The 14909-nt window shown below is 46.0% G+C and overlaps 3 protein-coding genes across 3 annotated transcripts; 2 read left to right on the top strand and 1 right to left on the bottom strand.

Annotated features, from left to right (window-relative positions):
- Positions 1 to 3716: 3716 nt before the first annotated feature.
- F5891DRAFT_921674 (uncharacterized protein) lies at positions 3717 to 4037 on the top strand (the record flags this gene model as incomplete). The annotated part of the gene is made up of 1 exon (XM_041373791.1): positions 3717 to 4037. A coding segment is annotated over one exon (321 nt), but the record flags the coding sequence as incomplete, so codon positions are not given.
- Positions 4038 to 4684: 647 nt separating this feature from the next.
- F5891DRAFT_1192231 (uncharacterized protein) lies at positions 4685 to 5691 on the bottom strand (the record flags this gene model as incomplete). Its single annotated transcript, XM_041367577.1, has 4 exons — positions 4685 to 5019; positions 5082 to 5142; positions 5209 to 5345; positions 5418 to 5691. 4 exons carry the CDS (start codon positions 5689 to 5691, stop codon positions 4685 to 4687), a joined length of 807 nt encoding a protein of 268 aa, XP_041222859.1.
- Positions 5692 to 7787: 2096 nt separating this feature from the next.
- F5891DRAFT_1243391 (uncharacterized protein) lies at positions 7788 to 10613 on the top strand (the record flags this gene model as incomplete). Its single annotated transcript, XM_041369765.1, has 18 exons — positions 7788 to 7802; positions 7875 to 7942; positions 7994 to 8064; positions 8116 to 8131; positions 8228 to 8461; positions 8510 to 8576; positions 8639 to 8692; positions 8786 to 8836; positions 8906 to 8932; positions 9006 to 9229; positions 9282 to 9422; positions 9471 to 9582; positions 9640 to 9833; positions 9880 to 9917; positions 9986 to 10017; positions 10064 to 10261; positions 10311 to 10465; positions 10526 to 10613. 18 exons carry the CDS (start codon positions 7788 to 7790, stop codon positions 10611 to 10613), a joined length of 1785 nt encoding a protein of 594 aa, XP_041222858.1.
- Positions 10614 to 14909: the final 4296 nt, after the last annotated feature.

Below are 14909 nucleotides of genomic sequence, written 5' to 3'. Positions count from 1 at the left end.
TTGGCCCATGTGGCTCACAAAGGTGAAATTCAATCTGCAGCTGGCTGTCCCCCTTTCACATATTGCAGAGATAGGTAGGCTGAATGCACCATTTGGGAGAGGTATGTCAACCAGCCCCCTCTTACACACTGCACATCAGGGCTGGCCCATTCAGCTGAAATTCAATTTGCAGCCGGCCGGCCCCCTTTCACATATTGCAGAGGCAGGCAGGCCTAATGCACCATTTGGGAGAGGTATGTCGGCCGGCCCCCTCCTACACACTGCACATCAGGGCTGGCCCATTCTGCTAACATCAACCTGGCTGGCCGGCCCCCTTTCACATAATGCAGAGGTAGGCAGGCCTAATGCACCATTTGGCAGACATTGGTCGGCCGGCCCCCTTATACACACTGCACATCAGGGCTGGCCCATTCTGCTAACATCAACCTGGCCGGCCGGCCCCTTCCTACACCTCTGATATTTTTTTATGTGAGGCATCGGCCTGCTAGAGTTCTACAGCATCGGCCGAGCCTGGATTTACATGGACCGGCCGGTGTCCGGTAGTCCAGGTTTTGCAGGCCAATATACATGTCCTATGACAGGGTTCTACAGTAGAAGTGACTGAAGGGTCTGCAGACCGAAGTCCAATCCGACCAAAATGCGATTTTGGAAGCAGACATCGAGGACAAGGACACACGCCCTTGTCACGAATTGCTGCAATAAGAACTCTTCAAGGTCTCATTAGCAGAAACGGTGTGAGAAGTGTTCACTCTACGCACTTTTCAGGGTAATCTGCAGAGTAGGTAAATATTCTAGGGAATACTCGGCGGTATACCCCATTGTGACACTTGATGACGATGCCGTTTCTGTAGGTGTCAAGAAAGTCGTCATCTATTAAGATACGCCAGATAGCGTGAAACATCTCGCGCTTGCAGTGGGCAAGAATGTCATAGTAGCTCTTCCTTTTAACCAAAGTAATTGTCGCAATGAATTGTTTGATAGACTCTGGAAGCTGCCGAGGACAGGCTGATGACCATCAGCATAACAATACTAGTATTTGAAGTATAGATACACCTACAGTAGGAATAAATCCAACAGCGTGACACGCACTGGAAGAAGGACAGGCACGAGCATATTTAGACTGATTTCCAAAGTACAAGTAAATCAGCCATGCCGCCGCATTCCCAAACTGTGCCAAGTGCATGGAATCCAACCAGAACATGAGTCCTGCAATGACTTTCTCGAGCTTACAGCCGTCATCTCTCCTTTGCTTCTGCAGGTCGTCATGAGCCTGAATCCATGCATCTGACATATAGAGCTCATCGTGAAGGTGCTGCTCTTGACTAGTCGCAGGAGACCTCCAAAAGCGCTTGAAAGGAGTGAAATGAAACCATTTTGATGTTACGTCTGTGAAAGCAGCATGGATCACTGCTGTGAGCGGCCGGTAATGGAATCCAGGGACTGTGAAAATCTGCCCGTTGCCGTTTGAGTTCTTCTCCCATGTTGGTACAAGAATCTCTGCAGCCACCTCTTTCCACCCATCCCTTCGAAAGATCTCACTGTTGCCAAGTTCAGCTTCCAAGGAATCCAAACGCCTCACTTTGGTATGGGCATTGAAGCCCTCTAAGTCCTCGGTTTTGAAGTCTTCAGCTGATATGACTTCTCTGACTAGTCAAGTTACTTGAGCTTCAGATGACTGATTGCTTCTGCTCAGCATCCAAGTCATGAGGCGCCAGACACTCATGTTCCGCCATGGCCAGGGAGGAGCCTTTGACGAAGATGTCATCTCAGGTTCAGTATTAACACTCAAGTCGGGATAAAAATTGGATAGCTGATCTACAGAGACGAATGCGTCGGGATCATGCGTTGGTTGATGGTGATATTCTCATCCAATGCCAAATTGGTTGAGGGATGTCCGGAAAGAGTCGAATACATAGAGGATGACTCAGGGAAGGGTAGATGGAGGAGGCTGAGGTATTGGGAGTGGTGGCACAGGAAGCTCATCGCGAAATCGCATAGGCAACCAGAGAGAGCAAGTAGGGCGATTCAGGCAAGTGTCTTCAGGAACAGGAGTTGCCATGGATGGTTCAGCCTGCTCCTCAAAAAGGCCATGCGCTTGAAGCTCCGTTGATGGTTGAAGCACTGATGGAGGTTGAGGAGGTTGAGAGGCGCTGCTGGAGGATAGGTCTGGGAGTGTGTAAGTGCTACTGCCACTGGCAGCAGATGTGACCCCAGGTGAAGATGCCTGAGTAGGCGCATCCAACTGTGACGTCGTGGCATCCTCACCAGTGGTCTAATCAAATAAAGATCAGGCTGTGAAGCAGGTGTATAGTAATACTACTCACTTGAGTGGTACCAAGCTTGATCTTCTTAGCTGCAGGTGCTCCTTGCGCAATTTTGGAGGCTCGTTTGAAATGTAGTGACTGTTGCGTCAGCTGTTGCTGCCAGTGAGAACAACTTTTGCGGTGACGGGTCAGGCCTCCTGATGCTGAAAATGACTGACCACACTTCTCATGGCATTTGAAATAACCGCTCATCAAAATCTCAAGAAGTAGTAGTACAGTCAGAAGTAAAACAAAATGACTGGGAATGAGATTAACTCTCATGTTCCCTCTCAGTCTGTCACTGAGGGTGTATTCGGTGAGGCTAGGGTGAATGATTCAGCTTTGGCGCCGTGACTTGGGGGAGTCTTACATGGTGACCGTGACCGTGTTGATAAATATTTTTGGCCACCATCAATGATGGAACTGCCACCGAAATCTTAAAGCTGAAAATGGACTGACAATAGCCATGAGTAACTAGCGTCGCGTGGGGCATGGAATGCAAATAAATTGGTACATAATTCAAAGGTATTAACACTATTACAGAATGGGTGGGGATGGAGCCTTCGCCAGAGAAGGTATAGGATGAAGATGAGGTTGCTGGGGGGAAGCCTCTCGGGAAGGGAACATTCGCATTGGATGGCTTATTGATGGATGAGGTCAGTTGGAGTGTTTCGTCCAAAATCAGGCGCTTCAAGAAATTCAGGTCAGCGTAAAATGTTGTGGGACGAACGAAAGGAATCATACCAGCCCTTCTAGTACTTGTCAAGTTTGTCACCCATGTTCTTTGACAACTTCTTGAATTCGCATTTGGACTGTTTGTGCTGAGGGACAGACACGAGTTTACCTGGAAGAAAATGTTAGATGGGCAGGAAGAGAGTGAAAACTGACCTGTGAGACAAGGTAAGTCACTAGGTTTTTGTCCGGTCTAGTAATGAATGTTACCGCAAGTGGTTATGACTCAGGCTCTCGGACGAGGCACCTGCAGCGTGATTGTGACGAAAGGTCACACTACCTTGTTAGGTAGCCCCCTCAGGGTAGTGTGACGCTTTGTTCCATCAACCAGTGGCACCTCTGAGTCTTAATGTGTTATTGATGTTTTTCTTCTACACTCCTCCCTCTCAACATACATTAGTTGCATCAATGGATTTCACTCAACTTGACTATGTTCTCAAACACATCGCATCGCGGTACAGGGTGCCAGTGCAGGAGGTGTTGGATGAATGGTTGGAGAAGCGACGGGTCTGTGGTCCTGATGGATGGAGGCTCCTTGATGGCATACCTTGCATCATCGGAGGGTTCATGGCACTTCTAGGTAAGTGCGATACTTTATCATAGGGTAGAATAGCTAAATACATTACAGGGACACTCGAAGGGCGAGGGGGGAACTTCCCCTGTAAAACGCTACCTACCGTTCTAGCCTATCATGGCTGTATCCTCGGAAACTACCTGGAGAACATACTCATGCCTGGTGAGAGACGTGCAACACTTGCAAAGAGCAAGGGCATACACGATCTCTCTCTCCATGAGCGGCGCATCCTTGCAAATGCCCTCAAGGATGATGTCCTCACCATCAAATCTGTTGCAGTAGATGCCCACAAAACTCTCATGGCCTCGCGTGACCCCGTCATTGTTGGAGAAGCGCCCCTTGCAGATTCTCCTCACACTCGTGGGCGACGAGGGTTTGCCAATGGGAAGATCGATAGACGTGGCTCAACCCGTCTGCACAGCGCTTCTCCTCCAAAATCTCATGCCACGACATCTAATCCACGGCGGCTCCGCATGTTCGTGGAGGTACCACCCATCCCACTTTCCTGGAAGAGGGCGATATGGCAATGTTCACCGGTCTTGGAACTCCCACAGATTACCACCATCAAGGATGGTGCTATTGATGAAGACACCACGGAGGATGAGGAGGAAGTTGACGAACTTGTTGGGTCGCAGCAAAGGACATAATCTTACATCCTCGCGAGCCTCCCTTCCACAACTGTACTAACCATTAATCTTATGACACAACATCCGTGCATGACACTCCCTCACCCATACTCGTCGCAAGAGCTGCAATGGGCTGGCTAATGCTGTATGTGTTTGTGCTTTCTGGCTCTAAGATGGGGAGGAGGTATATCAGTGGTGGGTGTCTGACTGTGAGTGATTGAAGTCGTACGCTGCTGTATGTATAGAATACTGCTAGTCTACAAGAATTAGAATTTGCATTGAGCCGACCATGATTGCAGAGAGTATGAACTGTTATATATGTTAGATGTACAATTTGAAATACACGCAAGTAGTACTACAACAATGCATTGGGTGTGGTGCTCAACATTACTGTAGAAGGTGATCAGCTTGCAAACACAATGATACTAGTAAGAGTTAATACATACCATTTAAAATGCCTTCAAAGGACCGGCATTGAGACAATGACATTTGAAGGGGCTGCTTGGCATTGCGGCAGGTGGCAACAGGATGGTGAGTTCTCGTAAAACAGTGCTGAAAATGTCACATTTCCTGCTTTTGACTCGATGGTGACAAAACGCCATGTGCACTTCAACTAGTGCACCCTTCAGTTTCGACTCATACTGAGACAGTAGGATGAGGTTATGATCTGAATCATATGCTGGCAAGGGGCAGATGCTATGGGTTGATACCAGGCTTTCCAAATGGCCTTTGCATCGGTCGGCCACTGGCCAGGTGGCAATGTTGAATTCGGGGTTGAGGCCATCTGCAGTCGAGTATCAACAATTAGTGTACTAATGACGGACATAAGAATCATTCATGGCTTACCATGCCAGTAGTTTTCATCACCGTAAACTTCGCCAGCAGTGTCTTGCTGATCGTTATTGGCCTGGTTCGCCACGGCAATATTCAGTAATTAATCATGTGCACAGACAAGTATATGATGAACACTTACTTCAAAAAGACCATGCATCAGTTTGATCGATCTCTGGCCAAGTGAGTTATGAATGACACTGAGTTTATCATACTCTTCTGGCCTCGGGATTAATCCTTCGAAATGAGCGAGATTGTCAAGGATATCCGGGAAGTCTTCTGATGAGAATCAGAATGAATCATTACGAGCAGCAGTGAGCTGACAGCTCAATTTCACGTCTGCAAAGTGACCATGAAACATGTTTGAGGGATTAAAATTTCCATCCGGGGTGAAACTAAAGTCATTGCGACTGATCTCAAACACACCGCGGATGATAAACTCTGTGGGTTGGAGTCCGCCTCCCTTGCTGACAAGAATGTTTCCATCTCGTCCACCTATGAAATATTCAACATGACAGATAAGTCTTGGCATAGCAGCATAGAATCCACCGGCAGAATTTTGGAGTCTTTGAAGTACCGATGCAGGGGTACTAGTAGCAGAGGATGGCTTACATTTGGGAGACATTGCAGGTGGTACATGATGTGATGTGAGTCTTATTGAGAAACAAAAATCATGTTCCGTGTATACAAGTGACGCGCAGCGGCAATGACATCATGGACGTACTAGTAGTGTAAGTATATCAGACACATCTTGCTTGAAGATCAGAGTTCCTGATGGTCAGAATTGTGGGGGCAGCGGCACAATGAAGATTGGCTGACTAGTATCGCCAGTAGAGGGAAAGCTTGCGGAACATGTACGTTGTCCTAGTGGTCATGGGATCTGACTGCATCTGCGAAATTATCGGCAATTGAATGGTATTAGTTGTGCTCACATTTGAAAATTTGTTTTGCTGCACCCACATTCCGGAAAGAAGCTAGGCTGCTTGTGAAATCCCTGTGCCCATATAATGAGCTGGCGTCTGAATCAAGTCAAGTCTGAGTCCCTGCTTCCGTAAAGGACCTAAACAGACTTTAGTGAAGGCTAGTCGTAAGTGCTGTGTCACAGTTCACACATTAGGCCCCACTTGGCACTGCCTCAAAACCTTGCAACCTTGCACTGACTCGGACCCCTGTGCCAGAGCATGACCTCCCCAAGACCCTCCTGTCACTCCCTGCTTGAACCGTTTTGCATCTGGAAAATGGAGTGCTTATTTGTCATTATGTTCTTATATTACACTATACGTACCTTATTTCTTGTCAACATTTGGGAGCTGGTACTTCGGAAGGGTAACAGGAGGCTCGTCACTCCTTTGAGCATGCCAGCCGGATCATGTCAAGCGGCCCGAGTGACCTGGAGGGAGCTGCAAATATATTTTTTCGACCAGAACTCAACCCTGATCCATACCTTTTTTGCATGACGGACATCCTCCCATTCAGGCCATCCACTTCTAATGTTACCGGTCTTCAACGTTGTGTTCATGTGCTTGCAAACAGGATCTTAGGAACTTGGTTTTTGCCAACCAAGAGATTGGTACGTTGGAATGCAGGGTCAAGAAGAAGCGAAATAAATTCTGTATCAGACCAAGGTCATTTTTGTGTAAGTTTGAAATGTGGAGCGACTTAAATTTAAATACCATCACTCAACTTGAAGGAGGAACCAGCAAAGATGTCTGACACAGAATCCAGTAGTGCTGACTCTCGGCCCTCTGACTTTAATGATGGAGCTGAGGCGATCTTGAATACTACCTTTGGAGCTCATAGAGCAGGCAAGGGCGTCCATCGCTCAAGGAGCTCCACTCCGCAAAGTCACAAGGACTCCTGCCCTGGCCCAGGTCAGTTGCACGGGCAAGGTGGTCCAGTGTATTCCTGTGGGTGTTATGCTTATGGTGAGATTTTGAACTTTGAATAATTCGTCCACATACCCGAAGCGTCTCACAGATCGGTTTCCAGACCACAGAAAGGAGTTTTTCCAACTTCAGAATGACTATGTAAAGGACACTAATAAGTTGTGGCCATGTCTCAAGCGAAAAAGGTCAGAGTACAAGTTGAATAATGTGAGTATGCCTGGCTTTATCTTTCAAATTATGCACTTACCATCATATGGAGGCTCCAGACAATTTCGGCCAGGGCAGTACCAATGGGAAGAAAGTATCATGGAAACATGACAGACTCAGAAGGAGATTTGGGCACCTAATTGACGAAATTCTGGGTATGTTAGAAGCTGTGAGTAGAATCGAGGCGGCCATCGGTAGGCAAAGTGAAATCCTTACTGAAGTCTGTGACGCGGTTGAAAACCATGGCATGTGATGTTGCTCAGTGCTTGCTAGTAGTTAAGTCTCATTTGATGTACATAGACTCTTCTGGAGCAACATGTAGTAGTAATCAGTATTGATGCAGTCCAGGTACTTGACCGGGAACACAAGTGAGTGGCTTACACCGGAAAGAGACAACTATCATAGCGTCATCTAGCACGTGTTTGACATAGCGCCCAGACTGCAAACGTGACACGTGGCGACTCAGCCATGACAGCGCTGCCTTCCTTGTCACGGGCTCAATTGCCAATCGCGCTCTATCTGGACCTGGACTCGGCCACCGACAATTTGGCTGGACGAAAATTGAGCAGCACCGGACAAGATGAGTTATGGGTCTCGCTGGTTGTGTAGATCAGTGAGTGTTGTTAGAATGAAGTTCTTGAAGGTATGCTCACCTTTTCTTCATCGTCCGAGTGCACTATGTTGAGGCCATGGATATCCTGGTTCTTATTTGTAGGCTCCTAAACGCGCTGCCAAGTTCAGGTGCGCTGGAGAAGCTCATGAGCGCTCCATTCATGATTATGGGTATGTGCCATCTCTGTCTGGCCCTTGAGACTTACCAAATCCCTGCACCAGGTTTCAATATGCTCCGTTAATGGTTCGAGATGTACTGGAGAAACTCATGAGCGCTCCGTTCATGATTATAGGTACGTCCCATCTCTGTCTGTCCCTTGAGACTCACTGAATCCCTGCACTAGGTACCAATGTTGCCGGGTCCGCTGCTGAGTTTTGGGGACCTCATACCCTACTATGACCGCTCAGGTGCACCATCTGACATATTCTCCTTGTGAACTCAGATTTGATAAATAGAACAGGTAATGTAATAGCTTATCTTCCGACCTCTGTGCCAACCGCTCAGCCCTCACATGTCACTGCACGAAGCGATTATGGCGTTGAAAGATTGACACTGAGCATGCGCTCGCAGACACACTGGGTGAACTTGGCTTTCAAATGGATCTATTTTACCTTCCTCGCGCTACAGTTTGTACTAGCTCTTGGTAACAGACCAAAGAGTGAACAGACAGCATATGCAATCACACTACAGTTTGTATAAGTCAGGTCTTCCTATTCAAGCTGACTCATTATGTACAGGGTCTACATCTTCCTGGCCGTTTACCTTCTCATATGTTCGTTTTGGCTAACCAGCAAGGCATTCGCTGTAAGCTTTACTGTTCTCGAGTCCTTGCGTAGACTTGTCTTGACGATGCATGTTTGTAGTAGAACATTCTCAACGAACTGAAGAACAATAGCGAAGGAGATGCCTTTGGAGGCAAAGTATTATTTTAGCCAACTAAGCCCTTCTTGGATGTCCGTTGGCTGTTAATTGTTTTTCAGGGATTCAGGGATTATCGTTGACTGTTCTAATAGGAAGTTCTGCGGGATAGTTCAAGTTGGTGTTGCTCAGCGGACCGGAACCTTGTAAGTACATTTTTAATTTCGTCAACCCTTCATTCTTATTAATGACCGCAATCCTCTAATGACTGTTAGGTTGTTCTGAACACGAAGCCCGCAGATGTAAGCAGACACAATATTTTCTGCATCATTCATAATACACCGGATCAAAATGTTGCTGATCCTCATACTTCAGTCGGTGCGCCTTCTCTCGCACTTCCACAGCTCTCACATTCACCACTCGCATCTACCTCTTACACCTCCCAACGCATCTACCAAATCTTCCATAGTTCATCTAATGTCACAAATGAGCATCCAAAGTGATGGCCCACCTTCTGAAGTAGGTGCCTTGAAAAGGCGGCTGGCTCTTTTGGAGGCGCAAAATGCGGAGCTCCGCAAACTTCCAATGGAAGAGAAAAGGTATGTGTTTGTATCTAGTGCGTGGCTACTCTTTGAATCATTGATTTGATAGTGTACGCCTTCATCTTGAGGGTCGGGTAATCCGCAGACTCATCTGCCTTACTGAACGTGTCGAAGACCTCATCGCAGAGTTTGATAGATGCGTGACACTAGGTATTGAGTTAGATGACGATGCTACTGTGAATGACCTTGAGTGAGTCATTTCGCATTTACAGTTCCTCGTGCTGATGTGTTCCACTAGGGACGACAGGAGGTACAGATCATACAAGAAATTAGCTACTTGGTGCCCGTCTGTCCGTAGGCTCGTACACTCAGTGGTCGAGGATAGCGAGCTCTCTTGTATATACAGCAAGGTGGGATGTGTGCACCCCTTGGTGACGATACTAATCTAATTGACACATCGTTTCTAGTTAAATAAGGGTGCTGATGGAGCAAGGGCCAATGATACAACACAACTCAAAGTCACCATTGCTTCATGGTTGATGCAAGCTACCCCACCGCCGAACCCTGTTATTCATGGGCAGAGCAAAATGGGTCGTGGGTTCAATAATGATGCAACCAGACGGCTTAAATGCCCTGTAGATTATGACTGGAGTGACCCGGTGTAAGTGTTGTGTATCTCATGGTGTCTTTGCTGACCGATGTGATAGTATCCAACAAGGCATCAGGGATTATCACCCTGATTATCGTGTTACGGCTCACTCTTGGCCTGCCTTTTATACAGAGACGAATGATACGACCCACTGAACCCTACAGATGGTCTATTCAAAGGGAAATTACTTTTAAAGGTAGGTTTCATGAGCGTGACTGACAATTTACTGAGGCTACCTGTAGACATTCAAATACATCTTCACGTCTCCTACCTCCACAGAGCTGGACGACCAAGAGCAGACCAGCCCGGCAATGCTTTCCATGCAGGGTCCTCCGAAGCAGCGAAGGACTGATGGCGAGCGCCGAACTCATTGCAATGTTGCTGGGCTGTTGAACATGAAATCTGTTCAACCACGGTCAATTGCATATGCAGCTGTGCAGGTAAGTACAATAGATCACTTCTATCATCATGCTGACGCAGGTCATTCAGCTTAGGTTTGCTTTGTCTAGCACAGGGTCATGGTGTATTGTAGATGATGAGTTCAACCATCAAGAATTCTATGACAATATCGTTGACTTCCTTGAACTTGCTGCGACATCAGATGCAGTTAAGGAAGTTGAAGATCTATTACTTTGGTGGAATCGGTGAGTCATTGTGTATAGCTATAGCTGTCTGCCACTGTTCTCAATATACTGTAACATTAGCAAGGTTTTTGGACGCAAACATGTGTCCGTCTATCGCCCCCAAAGAACTGAACAGCTGTCTGTTGCTCGGTGTTCAAGCAGATGTTAGCTCGGATCTTGTGCTCATTATTTTACAGGAAGATCGGCATTGTATGTATAGTAGTATATAATATGTAACACGATAGCAACTTTTGTTGCATAGTATCTAAATAACAAATGTACCGTGATTTCACTTTTTAATGGATTGTGTGCCATGTGAGAGACTCGGCAATGCAGTACATAATAGCCATTGATTTGTGACATGTCCATAATTTGTTCTTACTGAGAGATAATACCTATGTTACACTGATGAGGCACTTACCTACCTATGTTACAGGTAGCGGGATGCTGTATTTCTTTAACATCTGTGAAATAATACTTTGTGTGCTTGAAATGTTGTACAGCAAACTCTCTTTCAAAGAACTTTCATTCATATAGGTGCGGGACTACTTGACCTACTTTGCCACTGAGATGACATTGAATTGTCCACAACAACTATGCATCCTAGTTTCACAAGTTTATTGAATCGGGAGTATGACAAATGACAAAGCATAGTTACTCATTCACGCACGAAGGTTGATATATTGATATGGGAAATACGGACGCAACTGATAACCACCTTTCACCTTTGTCACAAAATGATATATAATTGGTTATCAATTGTGTGCTCATATATATGTAGCATGACCAGTAATTGGGTCATGATGTTTCACAATTGTCCTATATACATTTATCAGACACAGCTGTCAATGAGGTTCTGTAGTATTACAACTAAATTCATGAGATTGACACTGTACACCAACCTCCATGACTTTTCTTGATCATGTGGGATAGCATTAAATACACATACATGACTTTATGTATCCGGTGCCTCTGTCTGTTCACCATATAGATGAGCCATCAAACGCACTCTCTTAGATATGTTGCATGAACAGTCGCAATACTCTAAAGTCTATGTGACGCATAGTGTAAACTTATTTTGCACATCCATTAATCAGATTCAATGTATTAGCAATCCCAATTGTGCAGCTACTACCGAATATATGTCCATGTGATGGTCATGTGTAATAGAGGATGGCATTTTAAATCCATAAATGACTAGATAGTCTGCGGTGCCACATTTTAGCCAAATGTGGTTATTATCAACATGATAATGTGTATATAATGGTTGATAGGGAACATTCGTTTTCAGTGATGCAGACACTTGTTGTCAACAACTTGAAAGTTTGCATTGCAGCATCTCAACAAGCATTATAGGCTAGTGCCATCCGAGTCGGAAACCGCCCATTAAACACGTGCTTCAGATAAATGTATCGATAAACCCTAATGCACCTGTTTGTCGACAGCGTGTCCTAGATGATGCTGGATTCCTACATAAGCTTACCAGCTTGGTGGCGGCGAGTCAAGAGCAAAACTGACATAACCTGCAGACGTTTCCATTCATTGTCCATTGAATCATCACTATTAGAAGAAACAACCACCCTCCTTGGTCTAATGATATTGAATCTACTAGTAGGAGAGATCATCCATTTCATACTATAATATTGATTGTTCCGTTTTGCAGATACAGTACATATCCCAATAATGCACATCCCAGTCATGCATATCCTAGATAATGCATTGATTTTGGCAGGGTCCCATCGTGGGCGCAGCCATTATGCACTAAAAACTCCATACTGAATAATGCATGAACTTTCGAGGGTAATATGCATTGTCTGGGCACTATTGATGGAGGTTGCATTGTTCTATGTGTGAATATAAGCACCGAAATATGCTAGATAACATATCACAAAAGTCTTTACAATGTCTCAACCCCTCGCGTTAAAGCACAAAGCTATCAATAAACCTACTCAGGAAACTGCTAAGCCTGCCAAGAGGCAGAAAGTGTCCAAGGATGCCCCCACAACGTCGGCTCAACCACCACCAGCAAAACACCTACGATGAAACCTTACTCTTGCTGATTGGATTACAGTCTATGGTTATGTTGATGAGCATCCCACTGCTAATCAGTCAGATATTGTCAAGTATTTCGAGACTCTTCCTACTGGGGCGCTCATACTTATCTACCACAGTCATAACAAGGTCACACGGTGTCACAAACTGTGACATCCAGTGTCGTGCATATTCATGGTAATGCATGGCATTTTCAGCTTCCCGACCATATGCATTATTGGGATATGTACTGTAGTTGGTCCGGTAAACACACCACTTGCAGTCAGCTACCATTTTCTTTCCTCGATGAGCTGGCGAAATTCTCACTATCCGCATGTAGCATCTGAGAATGCCCACTGGTAGTTAGCATCTGCAGCTCAATCAACATGATTCGTTATTCTTCGACTCGAGACTTGCAAGCACCATAGGTCCCGAAGTGCCGTGTACGTCTGTGCGATCAACTATTGCAGCATCTCCACGGGACCCGATTATCATTTTGTTCGAGGATGCGACGGACGAAAGAATGACAGAAAGAATTCTATAAATGAAAGTAGTAAGTACTCAGTCTCAATAGTCGAAGACTCGGAGACTACTAGCTGACCTATAAACGAAAGTAGTAAGTACTAGAGTAGTAGTCAGTATCGTAGTAAAGAGTCTAAATAAATAATATCATACCTCAGTCTCAATAGTCGAAGACTGAGGTGCTAAGTAATATAAAACTTCTAATGAGCGCATAGCGTATTATGTAAGCGAGTGTTGTTTGTTGTTTTCCGAATCAAAGTTATCACTTATCTATAATCTTTCAACACGCCCACTCAACGAATCAAACTCTCGCCGTTCAACACTCCCATTCCTTCGATGAATCGTCCATGCTTCTCGCGCGCAAGTGCCTTCGTCAAAACGTCGGCAATCTGTTCGTTCGTGGGAACATACTCAACGCATATCTCTCCTTCCTCCAACTTTTCTCGGATAAAGTGATACCGGATCGCGATATGTTTGGTATGTTCGTGAAACATGGCATTTTCGGCTAACAGAATTGCAGATTGATTGTCGATTTGGAGAGTTATTGGGGGAGTTTCTGAGGAGTTTAGTTCTCTGAGTAGGGTCCTCAACCAAACGGCCTCCTTCGTAGCAGCGGCGGCGGCCATATATTCTGCTTCGGTACTGGAAAGTGCGACTGAACTTTGCTTCTTCGAACTCCAACTAACTGCTCCTCCAGATATTGAAAATATATATCCGGTTATCGAACGCCGGTCATTGACATCTGAGGCCCAGTCTGCGTCGACGAACGCATGTAAGTCCGTTTCTGACTTCCCTTGATATGTCAAACATTTATTGACGGTCCCGCGTAGATACCGATAGACACGCTTTAGAGCGGTCCAGTGCGCTTGTCCGGGGGTAGCTGCAAATCTGCTCAGAGCACCTACTGCGAACGCGATGTCCGGACGCGTCGCAAGCATCGCATACATCAGTGCACCTAGGGCACTTTGGTAAGTCTTCGCATCGACTTCGGCTTCATTCACTTTGATGAGCTTGGTATTAGGGTCCATTGGCGTATTCACAGGACGACTGGATCCCATATCGAAACGCTCGAGTATCGATTCGATGTAGCGGCTTTGTGACAGCTTGATCGTGCGTTTATCGCGGTCGCGAATGATTTCCATTCCCAAAATCCAGCGCACTTCTCCCAAATCGGTAAGCTCGTACTCTGCTGCTAACCGTTTCTTCAGCTCATCTATCATCTTCTTATCCTTTGACAGTATCATTTTGTCGTCAACATAGACGGCGACTATAATGATTGTGCCGTTCTCGACCTTGTAGAAGACAGAATGGTCTGCATTGCTGCGTGTGAAGCCGAGAGACTCGAAGACGGTACGTAGTCTTTTGTACCATGCTTTGTGTGCCTGCTTAAGACTGTATAGAGCACGTTTGAGCTTCCAAACTTGATTCGACGAGTCACGAAAGCCAGGAGGGAGCTGCAGGTAAATTTCCTCATCCAATTCACCGTTTAGAAAAGCTGACTTGACGTCCATCTGATGTATATCTAGATCGTACTTGGCTGCAAGGGCAAGAAGGACTCGAATCGTCGAGAACTTCGTGACGGGGGCAAAGGTGTCTGTGTAGTCGATCCCTTGGACCTGCGTGAAACCTTTCGCGACGAGTCTGGCCTTATAGCATTCAATTTCGCCATGCGGGCCGCGCTTAATTTTATAGACCCATTTCGAGTCTACAACCTTGCGGTCACGAGGGCATTTGACTTCCTCGTATAGGCCAATCTTCTCGAAGATCTTCAATTCTTCGGTCATCGCCGTGTACCATAGATCTGCGTCTGGACGATTCATTGCTTCATGGAACGTCCCAGGCTCACCATTACAAGCTACTGTAGCCTTGTAAGCCTCCCCATGTGTCTCCGCAGCCTCAATCGCGCCCACTG

This window comes from Suillus fuscotomentosus (assembly GCF_016647785.1).
Source record: "Suillus fuscotomentosus strain FC203 chromosome Unknown F5891scaffold_48, whole genome shotgun sequence".
Taxonomy (NCBI): domain Eukaryota; kingdom Fungi; phylum Basidiomycota; class Agaricomycetes; order Boletales; family Suillaceae; genus Suillus; species Suillus fuscotomentosus.
The sequence above is the reverse complement of the archived record's forward strand: the minus strand, read 5'-3'. Positions and strand labels throughout refer to the sequence as shown.